Below are 22050 nucleotides of genomic sequence, written 5' to 3'. Positions count from 1 at the left end.
GCCTGCATGGTATCAGCAATTCCACCAGCTGCACGTGGGCTTTGTTTTGTTGCAATTTTCCCTTGATAAAATGACTACAAAAAAGAATTATGTGTTCGTGTGTCGCTTTGATTGTAACAGACCTACACACATTTGTGCGAGAAGATAAAAAGAACTGCCGAAAATGGTAAGCTGAAGCTTATATTTTGATAACATTTGTTAGCGTTCTACCGAGCTATTTTGTAATGAAAACAAAGTTAATATTTAACTTTGTAACTGGTTATTGCAGTTGGTCCTTTTTGTACGGAAAGCTAGGTATTTCTTTCACCGCTCGCTTGCTGAGAGCTCGGCCTAACGAAGAATGTTCTGACCAGTTAATCACATTGAATATTTTTAGTCTCCGCGGTTAAAAGAGAACAAAAGGAAGAGAAATAACATACTTTTGTCATCCAGGCCAACAGGCGTGGCTTGTCTGCAGAAGCAGGTTATTTAGAGCTTATCAGCTCAATACTAGGAACAACCTGTCATGAATTATTCCAATGGAGCTGTATGATATTTGCTTTTGTACATCAACCATGTTGACTGTGGGCTACGCGATAGCTGTCCATTCCTTTTCCCTAAACGGTTAATTAACTCTCTTAATCAGGTCGGCTGCTCCGTTCATCGGCAAGCAAATTAAGATAGAGAATATTTTCTGGTAGGATATTGCCGTCGAGCAACGTCAAGTCATCATCATCATATTATTATTATTATTATTATTATTATTATTATTATTATTATTATTATTGTTTTCTAAAAAACTTAACCTGAGTCTTAATGTAGACAGATATCATACCAGTGGATGCTTTCGAATATTGCGAAAAACACCATTATTTATACCAGGAGTCTATACTCATGGGCTCCTGTTTCATGAATATGATGTATATAGGTTAGACTTAACACTGATGAGGCGGCGACTGAAAATGGGATAAGATCCACGACGCATTTCAAGGCATGAGAACTTTTTTGCGGCTCTTTTGGGTTGTAAGACTGAAACTGTCGGGTGCAGGTATGACCTACTTATCGGATCGAAATATAAAATTTAACTTCCTGAAAATATGCAGAAATGAGACATCGTCAAGGCAATTTTGCTTGGATATTTAAATCAGGCTATTTTAAAAAAATTCCTTTTGCATTAAATCACAAGTTAAATGCCCTGTAAACAAATGAACATTAATTTACACGGAACTGACTGTCATTAGTAGTTACGGCCAAGTGTCAGCACTCGGAGAAACGTGGGTAATTTTTTCCAACAGAATTTGAAGCCGTACATTCTCGGGACACGACAGTTATGTCCTTACCATCGTTTAATTTCTCTGTTCATGGAAAGAGAAATTAAACTTCCTGCTTATCCCCCACATCGTCTCTTTTTGCAGGGCACCTGTCATAAAACGCGTCGCGTGGGTCGATATTTTTATGTCACCGCTCGATGATGTTGCCTCTAAAAATACGCATCCGTCGAATCGACTGCTTACAGCATAGCGGGCCCAGTGACAGCCCCTGGCTGTAAAGGGAATTTATCACTTCCTAGTGCGCAGTTTTGAGTTCAAACACAAAATAAATAATTTGCCGTTATCTACCTCAATAATACAACACTGAATTGGAGAGGACTTGGTTAGTAACGTATTCTTATTTATTTACATTTGAGGCCAGGGGTCTTTTTCTTTTGGTGGATTTTCTGTATTCAAGAACAAACTCTCTGAGGCAAGGAAACCGGCAAGGAGGATAATATAATATTTCGCAAGAAAAACAAGACTCCGTCAAAGGACTTGAGAAAACAGATCAAAGCTCCAGAAAGTGGTGAGTCTTATTTTTTTTAAATAGGCAAACGTTTCTAACAAAGCCTGAACCCTTGCAAGAACAAATTTGATTGCCGGCTTAGTGGCAAGAGAAGTCCCAAAATTTGACCCAAAAACGAAACTGCATTATTACAACTAACAAGTTCACGAAGTGTTGACATCAGTTGTTTTTTACAGAACTTAAGACAAATTCAATTCCGTTCTGCAAAACTTAAAGTGATCTTGTAATGAGCTATTCCACTTCCCTATATCATGCAAATTTCAGCATGCCCCAATATTGAAAGGTTGAAGTAACTTTCTCTGGTGGATAAGTCACCATCCGACAGTTTCATTCTGTACAAAGAGTTTTGCATGTATTTGCTTGCGAATAACCATGAATATGCTCACTCTAAGCACGTTTTTGAGGAAGGAAGTGAAGCAAAAGCTTGACCAATGTTAAAAGTGGGGTGTATTTTATTCACTGGATATAGCGGACTTATGGATCGGCTGGATATAGCTGGGGATATAGTACGTGCGTCAGTTGAACTCGCGTAATCATGCATCTTGTTGTCCGTTGTCCCTTGATAATTGAGTAAATTTGGCAGTTTAATCGATGGTTCCTTCAAGCGCTTGTTTTAAAAATCCATATTATTTAAATAACTTGACAATGGAAGGGATTCGTATCAAGCATGACGTAGTCCATTCGGTGTCGTCACACTTGCAGACTGCAGACTAACCCTAAAGGCCATGTTAAACGAGGCAATTTTTCCTGCAACTCGCAACGCAACGATGACGAATAAAAAACCTTTCAAAATGCAGAGGGTATGTTACTTACACGTTGGCAACTTCTTTCGCAACTTGCAACGCGTACAATAACAAACAAGATGGTGGACGCGCTAAGTCGCCGAAAGATAAGCTCTGATTGGCCCATTCTGACAAAATTGCGTTGCGAGTTGCAGAGGGTTGTCACATGCAAGCAACTTGTCTCGCAACGTTGCGAAAAGTAGAGGGTCGTTCTACTTTTCTCGCAACTCGCAACGCAACAATTGCAGTTGCAAAATGGGATGTTACACGTGAATTTTTTCTCGCAACTTGCAACGCAACGTTTGTTGCGATGCGAGTTGCAAGAAAAATTGCCTCGTGTAACATGGCCTTAACTCGCAGTTAATGAAAGCTCACCGTTGTAAAAGGGGTTCTTAGAATTAAAATTTTTTTATCAGCGCTATTTGTGTAAGCAGGTTATTTGTAAGCAGCAGCCTATTTGTAAGCAGCGCTATTTGTAAGCGGTCTGCAGTTGACAAACACCTCTTTCCATTGAACGGAATTTTCTTAAATTTTGGGTGAAAATTCAACGGAACAAAAATTCTCTTCGTGAATTTCCACCCGAAATTTTCGAAAATTCCGTTGAATGGAAAGCGCCTGAAGTCTCCGGAAGGTTCCGATTAGCATCTGAGGCTGAGCTCTTGTTAAAGTTGGTGGTGATGAAACGAAGTGCGGTCACGAGTCATCCTGGAATTTACAAGCGGTTTAAATTGTTTCCTATCAGAATGTTTTGCTTCCAAATAAGGGATTTTCGTTCACTTACTTCCTGTTTAGTCTACAACAATAATTGGCAACTGAAAAATTTCACTTTATTCAAACGATTTGCAAGTCAAATGTGAAAATGCTTTTAAGTTTCTCGACTATCTTGTCATGTTGTAAGGTAAAATATATAGCAAAAGCTTTAAGAGCTTTAATTAAAAGCCTCAATTTGTTGGTGGATGAAACCATAGAAACAGATTGTACCCGGAAGTGATAAAGCACTTTTTAATTCGCGAACGTCCTTGGTGAGTCTAGCCTGGAACGCATACGTATTTCCGGCCTTCGTTTGAAACGCTGCGCTATGGATATATGGCCTCCACACGTGGCCGATTATCTTGCACAGTTAAACATTTACTTAATCTTTTGTTCTAAGTCAATTAAGCGTAACTTTTGCGAACGAAGTAAAGAAAATATTCCCACATTTTTCATGCAAATGACTTTTAACAGGTCCATCTCGTTTACTAAATGAAAATATCCATAAAATTAGCTTTGGTTTTTCCTTTCGTTTTCGAAGTTATTTGAAGTAATAACACACACTCTCGCTCTCTCTCTCTGTCGATGTCTCTCTGCGGGGAACCTTTCCTCGCGCGTCGCGCTCGTCACGTTTGCACAACTGGATTAAAATATTCCTGACATCCCCTCCGAAAGGGGCTAGGTCACGCAATTTCAGGCAATTTTAGCACTGATCGAATGGTCATAGAATTAACTAAATTATCAAAATAACTGTTCAAAACTATAGAAGAACTCTAACAAAACACAGGGAAGCCAATAAAGGACATGGATGGACAAAACTGGAGAAGATTGAAATGGATTGAATTTGGGTAAATTTGAAAAACGTCGGCCCACCTTTTTTCAAATTTATATCAGTCTATATCAAAATGTCATTTACAAAGCTGGGAAATCATTCTCAGTTGTTATGTGGCCGTGATTTTGCAAATGAAAGACTATTGCTCTGCCAATTTGACGTTTAGAGCTCATAATTAACAAAATTAAACAAAATTACCTAAAATAGAGTGACCTAGCCCCTTTAAGAAATTGAAAAGTGATCTTGGGATCTTAAATTTGACTTTCCTTATTTGCTCCTTATTTCTATATCGTTGTTATGCTGCTGACCAGTTAAGGAAGCAACCAAAGAAGGCGATTAAGTTATTTCCGGAAACCTTGCGTTACCTTGCAAGGTTGCCACTCACGAATCCCAAGTGACCTTTTCCATTTACTAAACAAAGACTTTATATTCGACGTAATACTCCTATTCGTCTTTCATCCATCCGATAAAGCCTTTGGGTTTTCAAGACACGTGCTAGAAAAACACGTCCATTAACCTTTTTTTCTCACAGGTACTGTGATTCCTCGAAAGTTTCCTTACTCATTTTATTACACACACCGTGTGAGATTTTCAATTGAGCTTGGTCAACAAAGATGCCAAAGGAACTTTGCTGATTTTGTTTCTGTACGCAGTACCAAACATCTTCAGTCTTGCTGTCAAGATGCTTTGTGGCTCCATGAATTGCATGTCGTTCGTTTCACTGGCGTTCATCCTGTTCTTCACGTTGCATAGTTTATCGAACACAGGTAGGTAATTTTTGTAACACAAACTCGGACTGAAGAAATGAGTTGGCGGTCTAGTCACATTTTGTCATATTGGCCGTTTCAACAGCAAACTCCAGACATGATGAAGCCCATTTCCTCTGTAGATCGTTACTAGTTTAGCTTCCAAATCAATTGTTATATAGTCTGTAGTTAAAGTGTTTTTCTGAAAGCCCAGATACACCGCAACCACAGCGTTGATATAAATGCTATCAAACCATCCTCGGGTGAGACAAACGAACGGTCTTTGTGTGCAGAGTTTGTTTTCTGATACAGAACTAATATAATGACATTTAGCGGTGATTGCACCTTCTACCTCTTGAATGCTATTTTCTCAGGGCATAACTACTTTGTGTCCACTCGTAAATCTAAACAGCGGAAACTAACTCTTTGTGTTCATATTAAATTTGCCCAAACGCAGTGCTTGCCTGAGAGGCGGAGGCAGAATGGTTTTGAGGTTCTTTGAGCGCATTCTGAAAAATATTTGTGATCTTTTGGTCTCGCTTTTATTTAATGAAACGACTACATTTTTAATATCCCAAACTATGACACAATGATACGATGAACGACTCAGTTGAATTTCCGGTTATTTGTTCGCTACGTTCTTCCTCCTGAAGATAAACGGTGGCGTCGTTTTCCCGCCGGAGACCTTCCAATATTTTAAAGTTCATTTTTGCCCTGTTATGTCTATGCATTCCATTCCCTATTACGCAAAGTGTCGAAATCATGGTTGTCATCCTTCAGTTGATGACAAAAACATACTCATGTATCATGTTATCTCCTAGTCTAATGAAGAACTTTCGACACTATTGTGTATTGCTTTTGAAAGGATTAAAATCTTCATTTCTACTACGGAGCTCTGACATCGTGCCGGAATATTGTTTGTGTTTCAGATGATTGTTTTGTTCAAAGTTATCACAAACAACAAAGTTTATGTTTGAACCACATAGCATTCATTCTAACCGTTCCTCTTCAAGTTCATTTGTCGTCGATGGTTCGGTAGTCATAAATTCAGTTCTATCAGGGTTCATTTGCGACTGAAACGTTCGAGAGGTAAATGATAAGATGTCTTTTTGAAGTGCATCAATATTGAGGACTCCTTATATTCTGCTTGAATGCGACCATTCGGAATTTTCTCCGGTACAATCCCATTTTTGGGACCTTCGCACGGTTTGACAGTTAAGCCATTGTTAGTTAAGCGATGCAGTACTTTAATGGTACGCATACTAGTCGTCACAATCAGAATTTCCCAACAAACGGCATTGAAGCACCCAGTGTTTGTTATGACAGGTTTACTTGGACAAAAAAAAGATCATCGTATTTTCGTCATGTCAACTCACACCCAAATTCCCGCGGGAAAATGCAGGGAAAAGAGGAAAAGGTGCGACCTTTTTGTTCCTCTCGCGTAATATCTGTTCTTGCTTGACGGGAGAGCAGTGTTCCTGAAAGGAATATTTGTTCTGAGAGTTTGAAAGACGAATTAATACGCTTACGAAGAGATAAAGTAATAAATTCAGGGTTTGAAATTGTGCCTCGGAAGCAAGGTACCAAACAAATGTTGATCTCATCACCGCAAAAGTATGAATCTTTGTCATGGCCAACGACCAAAGAGTGTATTATGGAACGTTATCTTAAACCGAAATTTACCGAAAGATTTAAAACGCGTATGTCATGCGCCTACAAATTTAGCTATAAATGATTAACATGTATTGCACCCATGGGTAGTATGGGAAACTAGTTGCTTGGCGCATGACTTTGTAGAGTTCGCTGGTCAGTGGGACACATTTTCCTATCAGGACGTGGATAAACTACGGTAGCAAGTTTCCCAGGAATTCTGTTAGCTCATTGGGTAGAGCGTCCAATCGTTGTTACAGAGGTCGTAGGTTTGAACACCCTGTCTAGGACTCTGATATTTCAGTTGTCCTTTCGCTCCTTTCGCCCGTCGCCTAGCAACTAGTTTCCCATTCTTGGCGCGGAGGAAGGACCTAAAACTGGAGGGTGCAGGGATGGCGCCGTGGTGAGAGCAATCGACTCCCACCAATGTGGCCCGGGTTCGATTCCAAGACTCGGCGTCATATGTGGGTTGCGTTTGTTGGTTCTCTACTCTGCACCGAGAGATTTTCTCCGGGTATTTCGGTTTTCCCCTCTCCTCAAAAACCAACATTTGACTTGATTTGCGTTAATTGTTAATTTCAGTTTACTTTGTGTGCTCCAGTGCTAGAACGACTAGACACTTAAATAAAGTTCCTTTACCTCCATAGTTGCAAGAGTATTACCTATGATTCATGTAAAACGAGCAGCAGTGTTTTATCGGGGTTTAAAAACACGAGTCGCAGCCGATGTACCTCTGAACTCAGAGGAGAATATTAGCATACAAGAAAAACAAGCTATGCCTTATTGGTATTCTTTATATAGAGAATACTAACGAGGAGTGTTTTATCAGGATATAAGGCTCATACACGTGACGTTTTATCGATGTTTTGATAGGCTGTTAGGCTCGTGAACTATTAATGAGTGTTTGAAACTTTTCTCGTGACCAACAAAGTGATGATGATTCTTTTCTTTTTGCACTGTTGATAATGTCATCAATTCGAAGACTAATGACCCCGAGATCGTCCTTTCTCTCATGATCCGACGTCGAGTTCGACTAAAGCAAAAATAGGAACCTTGAACAACAACGATACCTATCATTTATCTGATGTTGTTTTTTCGTAAAATGTGTAACAGATTTTTGGAATTGAAATAACGCGAAGAGCGCAAAAGTGTGCAGAAATTTTGAAAGTTTTTCAACGGGTGTTCACGTCATGCTCGTAACCTCAAATGTTCTCTTTTTCGCTTGAAGTCGCTGCTTGAAAAAAAAACGGTGGAGAAATGTAGAACTACATGAACATGTATTAACATTGCGTTCTAGAGAAGCACGGAATTTGATGGTTTTCAGAACTCCAAATGAGTCAGGGCATTTTGGTAACCGCTTGTTAACGGAAAAAAGGAAACGAAATTTCCGCCCTTCTTACTGGGTGTTACTGCTATTCTAACTATATCCCACCGCTTGTCTGCCGGGTTTTTGCGAAAGAACGCCAAAAAGCTATATTTAAGAAATAGAGAACATGTACTCGCCTGCGGCTCGTGTTCCCACAGCATTTCTCGTTCTCCCAAACTTTCACTCGTGTTTCTATAACTCGATAGAAACACGGAGTACATGTTTTCTATTTCTTTTAGAAAACAACGCGACGAGAAAAGAGTTATAGAGTTATAGAAACACGATTTTTAATCAATCAGCGCCCGTATTTTCTTAGGACTGTTTTCTATATATATATATATATATATAATCGCCTCTGTATAATTGGAAGAGTCCAAGATTCTTTACCACTTCAGTTTGGCTTGAGAGGAAAATGTTACACCATGCATGCATCCTGTTTTTTCTTTTGCGTCTGTATTTTGTGCGAAAATTAGAATTGCTAAACAAGCAGGCTCTACGTCTTATTTTTGATGACAATAATAACACATACGAAACTCTGCTCAACAATTTGAATATGACAACTTTACAAACAAGAAGAATACAAGACATGCTTATAATGGTCTATAAAGCACTTCATGCTTTAACACCTTCGTATATCACATCCTTACTTATTCCGAGACGCAATACCCAAGGGCTTAGAGGTATAAATAAGTTGTACCAACCTCGTGTGAACAATACAAACTATGGCAAAAAATCATTTAAATTCACTGCTACTAAATACTGGAATATCTTAACTGATAAACTTAGAACCGCGCCCAGCGTAACTAATTTTAGGATCTATATCAAGTCATATATATTTTAGTTTTTATTGACTTATCTCATTTTACATACTTTTGTTTACTTTTATCGCAATGTTATAATCTAAGCTATTGTAATTTAATATCGTAGTTACTGTGTAATTTGCATTGTTATTTTAGATTACATTCGGAAATACTAGCATTCTTTGCTACTCTAAAAAAAAATCCGAATCGAAATAAAGTTATGTATGTATGTATGTATGTATATATTTTGCAGATCGGGAGTACTGCTGACCTTTGATTTTCCTTTTGGTTTCAGAGGCTTCATTGTCTGGCAACTACAATCTCCAAAGGTGCTACAAATTGAACATAACTTTCCACTATAGCTTCCCTGGAGGCCTAACAAGCAGCACAATTGAAACGAATATTAAAACATTTACGGATTTATCTAGATTTGGTTCTCGTCTTCTTGGTCTTTTACCAGAATGCAAAGGAGTCAATGTTAGCAGTAAACGCATTGAGTACTCGCCACCTGGAGTTAAAAGTGTGTTCTTCAAAATACCTATAATATTTACTGCCTCTAATAGTGTCGCTGATGACCAAGTTGACTCAACGCTCACCAGCTGTATCGACATATTAAATTCCACATACAAACAATTTCTTGACAAAAATGCCCCGAAGATAAGTCAAGGAGGGGCCTCCACGAGAACTTACAACGTTTCTTCGATGAGTGTCAGAGAATCGTGTTGCGGTGGGAGCGTACCGCCGCCTTGCTGTGCTGCGGGCGCATTCAAGGTCTCCAGCACAAGATGTGGTAAGAAATAAGTCTCAACCTCCCACCAATTCTCTCTCTTTCGAGTCTTGGGCTCGAGATTGAATACATTTATTATTACTCTACGTGTGTGATTTTTTTTTTATACCCTCCTTCGTTGGTATTTTTTCATTATGAACAAGAAGAAGCTGGGTCACTCAACTGATTTGTCAAGATAAATCGACCACCGCGAAAGAGATGCGGGCGCATTCTTTCGATAGCATTTTCCACAAGTGATAAAAATAGATCGTAACGCCCTATTACAAGGCATTATGGGATTGAAATGCGGACAAGCATCGCAAAAATATTAATCCCATAATGCTTTGGGCGGTCAATCGTGGCGTCAATTGAAAAGAGTGCTATTGAAGGCCACTTTTGTAGCCGTTACGAACCACTGTTGTTTTTTAGTTTCCGACGAAGTACGGAATGCGAGTGTCCTGGTTCGAAAGCAATAAGAAGGCGTTCTTCTTAGTGCTGACCAAAAGAACTGCTGTCTGTGTAAATAAGAAGATGTAAACCTGCTTTGTAGGTTCTGAGATGTATTAAGGGCGCATGTCACACTCCCAGGCCAGCGTACTCTTTCTAACTTGAGCCTGCTCTGTTACAAGGTTGCCTTCCCGGATTGTACTTCACGTCTGGCATTTCTTGCAATCATTGCCCTGTTGACACATACCAAGATGAAATATCTGAAACATCATGTGATAACTGTCCAGCTGGAAAGAAAACATTTGGAAAAACGGGAATGTCAAGCAAGTCAAACTGCTCAGGTATTTTACAAAAGTAGCGACTTTTGCTATTTGCATAACTTTTCGCGCCCTCTCGAAAAAAAGAACGCCTGATCACAGGTTATACTGTTCGTAATGAGCCTGTTTCCCTGTTTTGGGACTTGGGGAACATTATTTCCGCAGGAATCCGATTTCCTAGTTTAGTCACACCCTAAAGACTAAGCTCAGTAAAAGGCGTTTAAATGTGACAGGCTAGTTGTGTGCTTACCTTGCTTCTACAATCCTGGACAAAATTGTTGGGCCAATGAAGCCAATACAAGACGTTCCTCACCCCCCCCCCCCCTCCCCCTCCCTCCCCGCATTCCTATTTGCAATGCAATGTTGATTTGAACCCCGGAAACATTTCGAAAAGCTGCAGTCGGTTTCAACGTTGCTTAGGGTGGTGGGGTGGGGGCACTTAAGAGAGTCCTAAAGGGAGAATGATCATAAATTATAAGGTACACCTTTAGTTGAAGCGATTTTTCTGGGCATTATTTGAATGTGTCCCATGGATTCGTGGCCAGAATAGACCTTTTCGGCTTGTACATTTTGTTTTCCCAATACAGATCATGTGATAATACTCAGGAGGTTTGGTCTTTTGTTTTGTTCATTAAAATAAGGGCATGCAAGCATGAATATGCCTGCATGCACTCTTTTTAATGAACAAAACAAAGGACCAAGCCTCCTGAGTATTATCACATGATCTGTATTGGGAAAACAAAATTTACATGCCGAAAAGGTCTATTGTAGTTTGTTGAAGTTCTAGAATGCATTTTTTCGTGACTGTAATGTATCAAATAAATCTTCATTCTTTTTTTAATTCCAGATGCAAACCCTATAAAGCTTCAAATTGACGCGCAACGTTATTTACCTTTCGGCATCCAAGCTGGAAGCGTCGTCGCAAACGTAACCGTTACAACCAGCGTTAACTTAATGCAGCCCTTTAGGTATTACATTGACGGAGTCACGCAACGATGTCCATTATGCTCCAGGCAGCGACATCAGTCACGCAGTATCTTGAAACGACGTCGGCGTGACGATGACGATGACGATGACGATGATGACGATGATAACGAAGATGTGTGCGAGAATGCGGGATCTGTGGAGCCGCAAAATTATTTTTGCATTAATCGATTTAGCGGAAGCATTAGAATAGCGAATGATTTTGTTTTCATGGATGGGGAAGAATATGTACTGTCGGTTCGTGTGACAGATAGTGATGACCGTGGTCGAACTGAGAACATTGCCAGTGTGACATTTATTTCTCGTGATATGTGCAATGAGATACGAAGGCTCTATTACCAAACTGTTCCCGCTTGTCGTAACGTTTCTGGTGTTATCCGTGGGGAGGCCTTACATTGTCCGAGTATTACCTGTTTACGGCCCTTGTATAACTGGCAAATGGCTTTAACCAGGTCAAGTGAAGCACTGCGAAAGAGTTGTTCTTTCGATCCACAAAGTATGTTGGCTTTGAAGCAGAAGTATTGGAGTTGTCTTGGTGAGTAAGAGGTTCAGTTAAAGACTTGTTTCCATATAGTTGCAAAAACGAAAATCACTTTGCAATCAGCTTTGGTCGTTACACTTATCTCCTACTTGAACAACCAAGTCGAGTCAATTGGATTTTCGGAGTTTGAATCGACTCGTTCGCGTTCATTAAACAGCCTTCGATTCGTAATTAAGTAGCCCACTTTGTGACTGTATTAAGTGCGCACTGCTGATAAATGAGAACCATTGTCTTGATTTTGAAAATTGCGGCAGTGTGTGGTCCTTTCAAATATAGAACCGTCGCTTCATTCAATATCGCTCGGTTTTTGCAGGACCCCCAAGGATAACGTTACACCCAGTCTCCTTGAGGTTGACGAAGGGCGCGGCAACCGTGCTAACATGTAATGCTAGCAGTCCACTACCTGTACATGTCACGTGGTACAAGAATGGAAAAGTTTCCGGATTTGGAAACCAACTTGAAATTAACAACTTTGAAAACGAAGATCAAGGCGACTATTATTGCAAGTTCTCGACAGATCTGACAAGTAGTTTCTCTGAAACAGCGTTACTTGTTACTGAAGGTTGGTATGACTGTGAAATTCTGTTATGCTGAATATTATGCAGGACACAAAACGTGCTCAATATGGCCCATGTGGCGAGTGCGTTTTTTGTCGATCCCACCGAATGGACCTTTCAGGGAGCTTTGAACCATTCGCACCGCGCAAACCCCGATAGTTGATTCTCGTACACCTCATTCCAAAATGGCCGTCATTTTAGTATTCTTTTGTTTGCTCGCAAATCAGCCCTTGTTGCCTCGTCCTTAAGCTGAACTTCAAAAGATTGAGGTAACAAGGGCTAATTTCAAGTGAGCTATGATCCTCGCAGTTATGAACGCAATTTTAGAAAAACCGTAGAGAAGCCTGAAAAGGCCTGAAAAATTCAGGACTTCAACGAGGTTTGAACCCGTGACCTCGTGATGCTGGTGCGACGCTCTAACCAACTGAGCTATGAAGCCACTGACCAACTACAACGACAGTCGTCTGTCGAAAATATTTAATAAATATTTTTTCTGTCTGTACTCCGTTATCGTAATGAAAAGCCTAAATAACAATGACCACAACCAGGTTTTCTGAGCCCGCGAGACTGAAGACTGAGCACCCCCAGCAAACCATTGTTTTAACGAAAACTGCTGGTCAGCAACCTGGTTCTGATAATTGCTGTCTAAGGTCTTCCTTGAATTTCAGGTGTATTTACGTCAATAGTATCATTCACAATCGCAAATGAAAACTATCAGGGTGACCTTCTGGACTCGAGCAGCTCGAGGTACAAAGATTTCCAGGACATCATACAACGAAATGTGAGTAAACCTATTTTCTAAAATCATCACCAAATCTCGTTTATAAATAAAACGTTGGTGGCATTACTTCAATTGGCCATTTCCGAGTTCATGTCTGCCTCCTCTTCAAAGCGAGTCTAAGTGCGAAGTTTTGCTTTAACGAGTCTAAGTGCGAAGTTTTAAAAAAAAAACTTCGCACTTAGACTCGCTTTGAAGAGAAGGCAGACATGAACTCAGAAATGGCCTAATTTGACGCCAGGCGTTTTCACTGTTCGGCCTCCTCTTCTGCCAGTGCTTCAAAGATAGAAACGTCGAGGTCACCGAGAATCAAATGCAGGACCTCCATCTCTGAAAAACGTATGAAAAGTGACCGATGAGGTATTTCCAAAAAGCTTTTCTTTAGATTAACCAAAACATTTCATCCATCGCCATTGCATCCTGGAAGGGAATTTCTCAATACTTTTCCTATGAATATTCATAGTTTTGTATTTCATCCCAAAGAGTTAATATTCAAATTCACTCACACAATGTAGCTGACGATAACAGTTGGCTATCAAAACATGTTTTCAAAACTTAACAAGTGTCGTCTCTTTCTTAAAACGTATCAGTAGAGTGAATGTTAAAACATGTCATGCAGCGTCCATAATCACCAAAGGAACGTAATGCTTAGTGGCTTTCACTTGGTTGGTCACAATTAAAACAGTACATCCGAAGAGTACTGTTTCGAAGCTGTCATCAGAGTAATAAGGAAATAAATCTGTTGTCTTGTTTCAGCTGGAAATTTATTTCAACAAAGTAAACCCATCAGGAAGCTATCAGGTCAAGATGACGAAGTTGAGGTGTGTTTGTATTGCACTTTGCATTGGCTTTGACCAAACCGCGGGATTTTTGAAAAACTTAAATTATCACAAGGATTCGGAAAGTCAATCAGGTTCTTATGTTTTTTAAGTGCCATATAGAGCCAGTTTCAATCGAGTTTCGTACAACCAAAACCAAAGTAATTACGTTGGCCAATCAAAAAGGGCGGAGACAATCCAGTAAACCAATCAAAACTCGAAGTAATTACACGTAGCCGACACATTTTAGCGCAGGAAAATTTGCACGCGCGAGCCACGATTGGTTTTGGTTTCACTTCTGATTGGTTGAAAGAGTGTCCCGAGAACTTCGAAACGATCACTGAGTGAAGTAATGCAAAACCAAAGCAATTCGCTAATTACCTTCGACACTCCGTTGAAGACCGCTCTATCTCTCTTCTTGTAATCTCAGGGACTCATTTGGCAAAGTTGGCTTAGATCTGGTAGTTTACAGCTCAGCACAGAATGAAGATATGACGTCGTACTACAACAGACTCCAGATGCAACTGACTGACAGCAGAGAGATGGAAGAGTTTATTAAACCTTTTAAAGTGTCACGCAAGATCGTGGTGATAAAAAGTGCCAGTGAGTGCTATTGGTATGATGTTAACCCTCCACTCCCCAGCGTGACAATTCTGAATGTAGCATCAGTTGTCGGTTTTTGTGATGTCATATTCCTTGAGATAAGCTACAATAAGGAATTTATCGAGTCTGAAACATTAGCCCTCTAGCATATTCTCTCGAAGACCAAGAGCTACAAAATGACGCAAAAATTATTTTAATGCAAGAAACACCGTCCTATGCCTGCACAAGGAAATCTCTGATTTCGTCCTTATCTGAATTTTACTGTTCCATTACTTTTCTCCTACCCAGCCCACTGTCTGCCTCAAGAAACTGGAAAAATATCCATTAAGGGGAACATGACGTGGCAGATAACTCCTATTGGCCAAAACTCTTCATCCGTAAAATGCCCGTATGGTCCTCCTGCCGCCAGTGCCACACGCTTTTGTGGAGGGAATTTCTCTGCTGGTGGTTTGTGGGAAAACCCAGATGCTAGCGGTTGCAAATACAAGTCAGAGAGAACCAACAGACTAGACAAACTCTCTAAGGTGAGATACATGTATTTTAGAGCGAGTTTAGAGCGAGTTTCACGATTGGTTTTGGTTTCACTTCTGATTGGTTGAAAAAGTGACGCGAGAACTTTGAACGAATCACTGAGTGAAGTAATCATAAACTAAAGCAATTCGTTCATTACTTTCGTTACAGAGACAAACACATACCGTGCATTTTACCTTTCGACACATCCATCCGAAAAATTGGTTTTTGCCTTGAGCGGGACTCGAACCCACGTCTCCCCGATTACTAGTCGGGCATAATTGTCAGGCATGCTAAGCCACTACACCATCAAGGCTACCAGGCTGGTAACGCAGCAGATTAATGAGGTGACTTAGCAGCGTGGGGATCCCTTGGTCCCAACTTTTCTTCACTTGAAAGGTAAAATGCACGATATGTGTTTGTCTCTGTAACATAGTCTATACCTTTCATTTGCCTCGAAATTTCTCACTTTCATTTAATTACTTTCAACACTCATTGAATACCGCTCTATCTTTTGTTTAGGATTTTATTCATCCGCATAAAATGCTACTAAGATTTAGGCGGTTTAAATATGTTAAGTTCAAAATATGTCTTTTCTAGATTCGTATCAGGAAGCAAAACGTTGTCAAGATTACCAAAGAGGTAAGAGTTTTGACGTCACAGCCAGACGACATGAACGAGGCTGATGCAGTATTGATAGCTGATGTCATAACCGATATCGTCTCATTGGAAGATTCATTAAATGAGGTAAATACTTAGATTTTCTATGTAAGTCAAGAGTTACAAGTGTTGTCGCCTATCCTCTACGAACCTCTCTGCCCTCCTGCTTTTGCGCCGGTGTCAACGAACTGTTCGCTGAGTTTTTTGGTTTTGCTACAAACTGTTTTTGTCTAAGAATGTTGTGATGAAATCATTCACTCTAGCAATAGCATAACTAACATCAGAAGACCACAACAAACCTGTATTGAATGTGATATTTTATGGTGAGCTTAACGATATATTTGCATTACTCGCGCGCAAACAAGATGGATATGTTGTCAAGGAAAAACCTAACCTCAGGTCGAGACGCTGGTGGGGTCAACTCACTACTGAACAAATCGCAAGGAATTTTCCTTATTTTGTACAAGCGTCGTGTGTGTTTGCATGTAGGCTTGGCAAAAACACACACAGGTTATGTCATTATGTCATCTCCTTCCTTTTATTTTCTTCAGACTGCGCAAGATGTCATGACCGTTGTTGACAACGTTTTGAATATGAAGAAGGAAGATTTGAAAGAGAGTCAACGATCGAACAGCGCTTCTACCAAGTGAGAATTTCTTTCCTTCTTCAAACCTTTTATGCATTGTCTCATTTATCACCCTTTCTTTGATCTCAAGAGTATTACATTTAGAAATGCGCAAACTCTTTATGAAGCGCACAAAGCAAAGGCGTGTCGTGCCCTTCAAGGCAATCCTCTTTAGTCTGTTACCATATCGGAGTTATTAAGTTTCACCCTTTTGCTTTGCTTGTCTTAAAAATTTTGGAGTTAGATGATCTCCTCTGTGATAACTAATCTAGCTAAATAAACTAGTACAACTGCAGTGGAAGGGTGAGTTCCTTTCGTAGATTTTATGAAGGGGACTATTTTCATTGTAGGGTCCAATTCTCAGATGAACTTGCCAGGGAACCTATAACAGTACCAGGTGATAGCTAACTCAAGCAAGCTAGTAATTTTGTCTTGCGTTTGTTTTCTTTTTTCAGGTTCGTTCAGGCGGTAGACAAATTAGCCACGAACCTTCCTTTATCAACAAACGAATCGTCCAGGGTTCTAGTCACTTCAACTGTAGCCATCCAATCAAGACGAGCAGCCCCAGACTCCTTTCCAGGCATGACGCTTGCAATCAAACAACCTGCAGCGGACCCTGAAAATTTAACGCCGAATAGCATGGCGATCGACGAAATTCCGATGGACGATGTTCAGACATCAATCACTTTGCCGGAAGTCATGTTTGAGGGCAAGGATCCTATCGGCAAATTGGTCAAGATTGGTTTTGTCGTTTATCAGAATGACAAGTTTTTCCAACCAGTTGTACCGGTTAATGTCGAGAGCAAGCGAGAGGCCTCTTCATTTATGAGTCGGATTATGTCCAGCAGTGTTCGGGATATGACGTTCGACAACCTTTTAAAACCAGTTGAGCTTGTTTTCGAGCCTGCACAGAAAATGGACGAGAATGGCATGAAGGCTGTGTGTGTCTTTTGGGATTTCGAAGCTATTGGTAAGAATTGAAAATGAAAGCGTGAAACTCGACCAAGAGACAGGCCGCGTCTCCCTGAACATTTATGATAACTGAACAGAATGATTCTGACCTGACTGAGATACATCAAGAAAGAGTTTTCGCTCACTCGTTAATTGAAATTGAAATGTATTTTAAATTAGATAGCGTAAATACAACAGGCCTCAATAGCATTTCATAATATCAATAATCTATGAAGGCGACAGATAACAAAAACACAGGATTACGTCACATCGAGACTCTTTGAAATTCCGCAGTTACATTTTAAATGCTACCTCAATTAGTATTCTGAATCCAAGATTATAGCACGGAATAACAATTCCGTAATTCAGATCACGAATACTAACTCACCTACTATATCATTTTTCAAGTCAGATTTAGACGGATAGAATTTTGCGCTAATCCGGCTATCACTTGGCTGCGCCCTGAAAAAAATATAGGATGGATCACTTCATCAGTGACTAAGGTCGTGTTCTATTGGGATCAACCGTTTCAACCGCAACCGGTTTCGGTTGAAGCGGTTGAGGGTTCCCAGTAGAACACTTTTCCAACCGTTTTCGGTTGAAACGCGGTAACTCCTGGCTGGGAATAGTTATTACCAGACTTCTCAGCGTTGACAAGTTGAGGATCAAAAGGAACAAGGAAGGAGCCCGCGGTCGACTTTAAATGGCCCGCGTAAACGACAGCGGTTGCTGCCAATGCTTTTTCAACCGTTTCAACCTACTATGATGCCGGTTGAAAAAGTTGATTAACCAAACCAACCGAAAACGGTTTTTTTCCCAATAGAATATGAAGAAACCCAACCAACCCAACCAACTAAAAATGGTTGACCTCAATAGAACACGACCTAAGTAACTTACCGCGTTTCAAATAGTGTAGAAAAAGTCATTTACTAGGATCAGCGCTGCATAGGTCATAGTTACCGTAACTTTTGATTATTCCCATGTGGTTCCCGACGTCATATTCATAATTGTCTTCCAATTCATCTTGCGTTCGTAGGTGGCCTGGGGAATTGGTCAAATCGAGGCTGCAGACTGATAAAGACCGAAGCAGGCAGGGCAAAATGCCACTGTGATCACATGACTAATTTTGCCGTTCTTTTCTCTGCCTCGGGTCCAAGGACGCATAAGGGTGCACCTGGCGTGGCTTTGTCAGTCATTTCTTATGTGGGCTGTGCAATTTCACTGGTTGGCCTATTCCTTACGTTGATCACGTATTCATTGTTCAGGTATGCGAAGTTTGAATGGCTTTAACAACCTCTACATCCCTTCAAAAACTATGTGCCCTTGATTTTACTCTGTCTAACCCCAGACAATTTTACTCATCAATGGGTTAAGTTGCTCCGGTGATCGTCGCGTCAATAGTTAAACTTGAATCAAGTTCAAGTTATATTTGTTTACAGCAAACACTTCAAGTTATCACTAGGCTGGCTTGCAAATAGCGAAGAGCTAATCGCGGCAAGCCAGACTGCACACAGAAAAATTTTACACATTTTTTTATACAATAAATAAACATCACATACAACGTCATTGTTGGATGTTATTGAAGGTGAAATTTAGTGCGTACTACTTGAAGCTCTCAGGCTTCATGTGTCTCAAGTCGAAAGGAAGTTTGTATTGTTGACCGACGGAATTTTATCACTCAAATTCTAACCTGCTTAACATCTACAAAGAACTGACACCTGTATTTGACTACACTTGCAGGATTTTGTTATAATGATCAGGCCCTTGATATTTGGTCTACACTTTTTCTTGGTCAATATTTTGCTGCAATATATGCTTTTCACAATGTCTACATTCTTGTCGATGTCTACATTCTTAGCGTTCCAAATAAGTTGTGGACCCTGAATTCCCCCTCCTCGTTCCGGCAAGGTGTGACCTTGTTTTCAAACTTCCTCCTCTCTCTCTCTTCCCCACAGGAATTTGCGCAAGACAAACCAGCAACCAATCCTAATGAGCCTTTGTGTATCACTCATGTTACTGCTGATCGTATTCATCGCGGGAGCTGGACGAACTGAGAATCTTATTGGCTGTCGCATTGTTGCAGTTCTCTTGCACTACTTTTCTTTGTCATCTGTGATGTGGATGGGTGTGGAGGGCTATAACATGTACATGTCATTTGTGCAAGTGATGGCTACCTATCAATCAAAATTTATGCTTAAAGCGTCTGTGGTGGCTTGGGGTCTGCCAGCGCTCATAGTGACCATCACTGTCTCCGTAGCAACGAGTTACTATGGCAATGACGAAGTGTAAGTAAATAATTCCATTCACTTCTTGCACAAATCCCATAATACACCTCTTTTACCCCTGCATGGGCATTGTTTTCATGTCCCAGGAGAAATCGCAAACCATGGTTGTGCAAAAGTTTTGGTGGGTAATAGAGGTGTATTATGGGATTGTGCAAGTAGTGAATATGCAGAGACTGTGTAAAAGATGGGAGTGTAAACGAAAAAAATTGTGTTCTGTTTATCTCGACCGTATGTGTCAAATTCAAGAGGACAACGAAGTTTAGTGAGCTATTTCCGTGTTCATTTTAGCCCATAGCTCCTGCCTTCTGCTCAGTCAATCCATCGCGACGCGAGAAATGGTCGTGCGGCCAATTTTTGTGCAATGACTTTCTCCCCACGAAGAGGTCCCATCGTAAAAACCACAGTTGCAGCTATAGGCAGCACTGTTGTCAATGGCGTGATGGTAAGAATGATAAGTTACCGATAGATCTTTCCATTTTTTCCACTTTATTTTCTGGCTTTGACCCTCGTTCTTTCAATCCATCTGAAAGTGTGAAAGGAACCCATTGACTTTTTTTCTACGAATACCGAAAGTATTAAGAAGATTAAGAACTCCTTGATTCTATTTTTTTGTCTGTTTACTTACAGCTGTGTGCTTTATGGATTTGCTTTTCATGCTTCCCAGTTTGGTCCAATCCTCGCCATAATCGTCGTCAACTTAATTGTTTTCATTCTTGCCTTGCGCTCTTTGAGTAAAATTGGAACCCTCGTCTCCGCGGAGAAGAAAGCAACGTCCTACCAGCGTGCGCGCACATCCTTCGCCATCTTGCTGTTGTTGGGCCTAACCTGGTTATTTGGTGCACTGGCTATTTCTCGAGCGCAAATTGTGTTTGACTATCTGTTCAGCATATTCAACTCGCTTCAAGGCTTTCTGATCTTTTTTTTCCATTGCCTAAGACAGCAAGAAGTGCGTAATCAATGGAAGATGTTCTTGACAGGAAAGGGATTACTGTTCTCGATGACCGACTCCAATTCTCGCATTAAGTACCCTCTTAAGACTATTTCCAAGGGTCGAAAGTACAAAGGAGGCATTGAGACGCGAGATCCGTCTTATTTCAAGCACGAGAGTATCACGTGTTCTGTGGGCAACTTCTCTCCGAGTCGTCCTGAGATATCAATTGTGCCGGCCGAGGTTTGAGAAAACGTGTTCACACGAGAGCCAATGGTCCTTTAGATAGTGACAAGTAGAGAGTATAGTAGTTTATGGGAACGCCTTCCAAGCCAATACATAATGTCTGCCTTTTCGTTCTTACCTTAAAAGAAAGGCTGACATATGAAAGAATATGTAAATGAACCATTTTATTACGTTTGACTTCTTGGAACTGTGGAAAGCTCGAAGCCTCAGTAAGCGACTTTGACCTTTCGTTAACTCCAAACAGAATTGATTTTTCTTGAATTAATAGACCTAATCGGCTAACTGAGTGTTGTACCCAATTCAAATCTCTCGGGACTAAGATTCTTTGTGTATTGTATTTGCATGATAATGTAGCATTCATATTTAAATGATATGGAAATACCTGGAACAAAACGTTTTATTCCCAAAGGGTTTGAATTGGGTACAACATTGAGTTACACGATTAGGTCTATTATTTAATGCAAACTTTATCAATTTTTCGAACAAAGTTTAGACCTTTATCGATTGTTCAAACCTAATATTTTGCGTGATTGGAGAAACGAGCATAATTTTTGCATGGGTGCTATATTTTGTTCGTTTGTCGTTTGGAGGAGACATTAAAAATTTGTTCGTCTCACGGAGAGAGGACTCGGTAACGCCAAGGCCGGTACACACCGGAAGTAAAGACAACGTCATTAACATTTCCTTCTTTCACAGCAAAAGAAAATGGCTTCGATCGAGCATATACGAAACGAAATGTAAATAAATGTCTATTTTCTCCCCTCTTGTTAAATACGAAAATTTGTCTAATTTCGATTTTTCCAGAATGAATAAATAAAAACATCAATCCTTGAAACAGACAACTGCTTTGTAAATTTTTACGACCAAACCTAAACGGTTAAAATATATTTATGCTAATATTTCATTAAAGTGAAACTTCATTTGAAAAGTTTCCTGTTGTTTGACTTCTTGTTTTCTTAAAGGTATAACGACAAGGTTCAGTTTTCTCTTCTCCCTAATTTGTTTCCGTAAGCTTTGAACCTCACCGCACTGGTGGCCCAGTTCAGCACAGGGCTGTCACGCGGGAGGTCGCGAGTTTAACTCCGGCCGCACCAACACTGAGGGTCTTTAAATAACTTGCCTTTGTAATTACATCTGCAAATGGTTAGACTCTCTAGTCTTCTCGGATAAGGACAATAAGCCGGAGGTCCCGTCTCACAACCCTTGTTCATTAACTCTGTGGGACGTTAAAAGATCCCACACACTATTCGAAAAGAGTTGGGAACAGTGTTCCCGGTGTTGTGATCTGAT

General features: G+C 40.3%; 1 protein-coding gene across 3 annotated transcripts; it reads left to right on the top strand.

Annotated features, from left to right (window-relative positions):
* Window positions 1–36: 36 nt before the first annotated feature.
* Window positions 37–21674, top strand: LOC138056708 (uncharacterized). 3 transcript variants are annotated; one of them, XM_068902564.1, is made up of 17 exons: window positions 37–166; window positions 1667–1818; window positions 4715–4949; window positions 9040–9534; window positions 10140–10298; window positions 11122–11793; window positions 12113–12361; window positions 13025–13137; window positions 13891–13955; window positions 14383–14555; window positions 14844–15079; window positions 15666–15812; window positions 16277–16371; window positions 16806–17320; window positions 18338–18566; window positions 19257–19586; window positions 20214–21674. In XM_068902564.1, the coding sequence occupies exons 3-17, from the start codon at window positions 4865–4867 to the stop codon at window positions 20761–20763; spliced, it is 4113 nt and encodes a 1370-aa protein (XP_068758665.1). In that variant the 5' UTR covers window positions 37–166; window positions 1667–1818; window positions 4715–4864; the 3' UTR covers window positions 20764–21674. The 3 variants fall into 3 exon arrangements, with proteins under 3 accessions (XP_068758665.1, XP_068758667.1, XP_068758666.1); XM_068902566.1 differs by lacking the exon at window positions 37–166 and having other exon boundaries at window positions 1306–1818; window positions 4836–4949; XM_068902565.1 differs by lacking the exons at window positions 37–166; window positions 1667–1818 and adding an exon at window positions 3474–4714 and having other exon boundaries at window positions 4836–4949.
* Window positions 21675–22050: the final 376 nt, after the last annotated feature.

The sequence above is a fragment of the Montipora capricornis genome, chromosome 7, assembly GCF_036669925.1.
Source record: "Montipora capricornis isolate CH-2021 chromosome 7, ASM3666992v2, whole genome shotgun sequence".
Classification (NCBI taxonomy): Eukaryota; Metazoa; Cnidaria; class Anthozoa; order Scleractinia; family Acroporidae; genus Montipora; species Montipora capricornis.
Note: the sequence above shows the minus strand (reverse complement) of the source record. Positions and strands in the feature narration are given on the sequence as shown.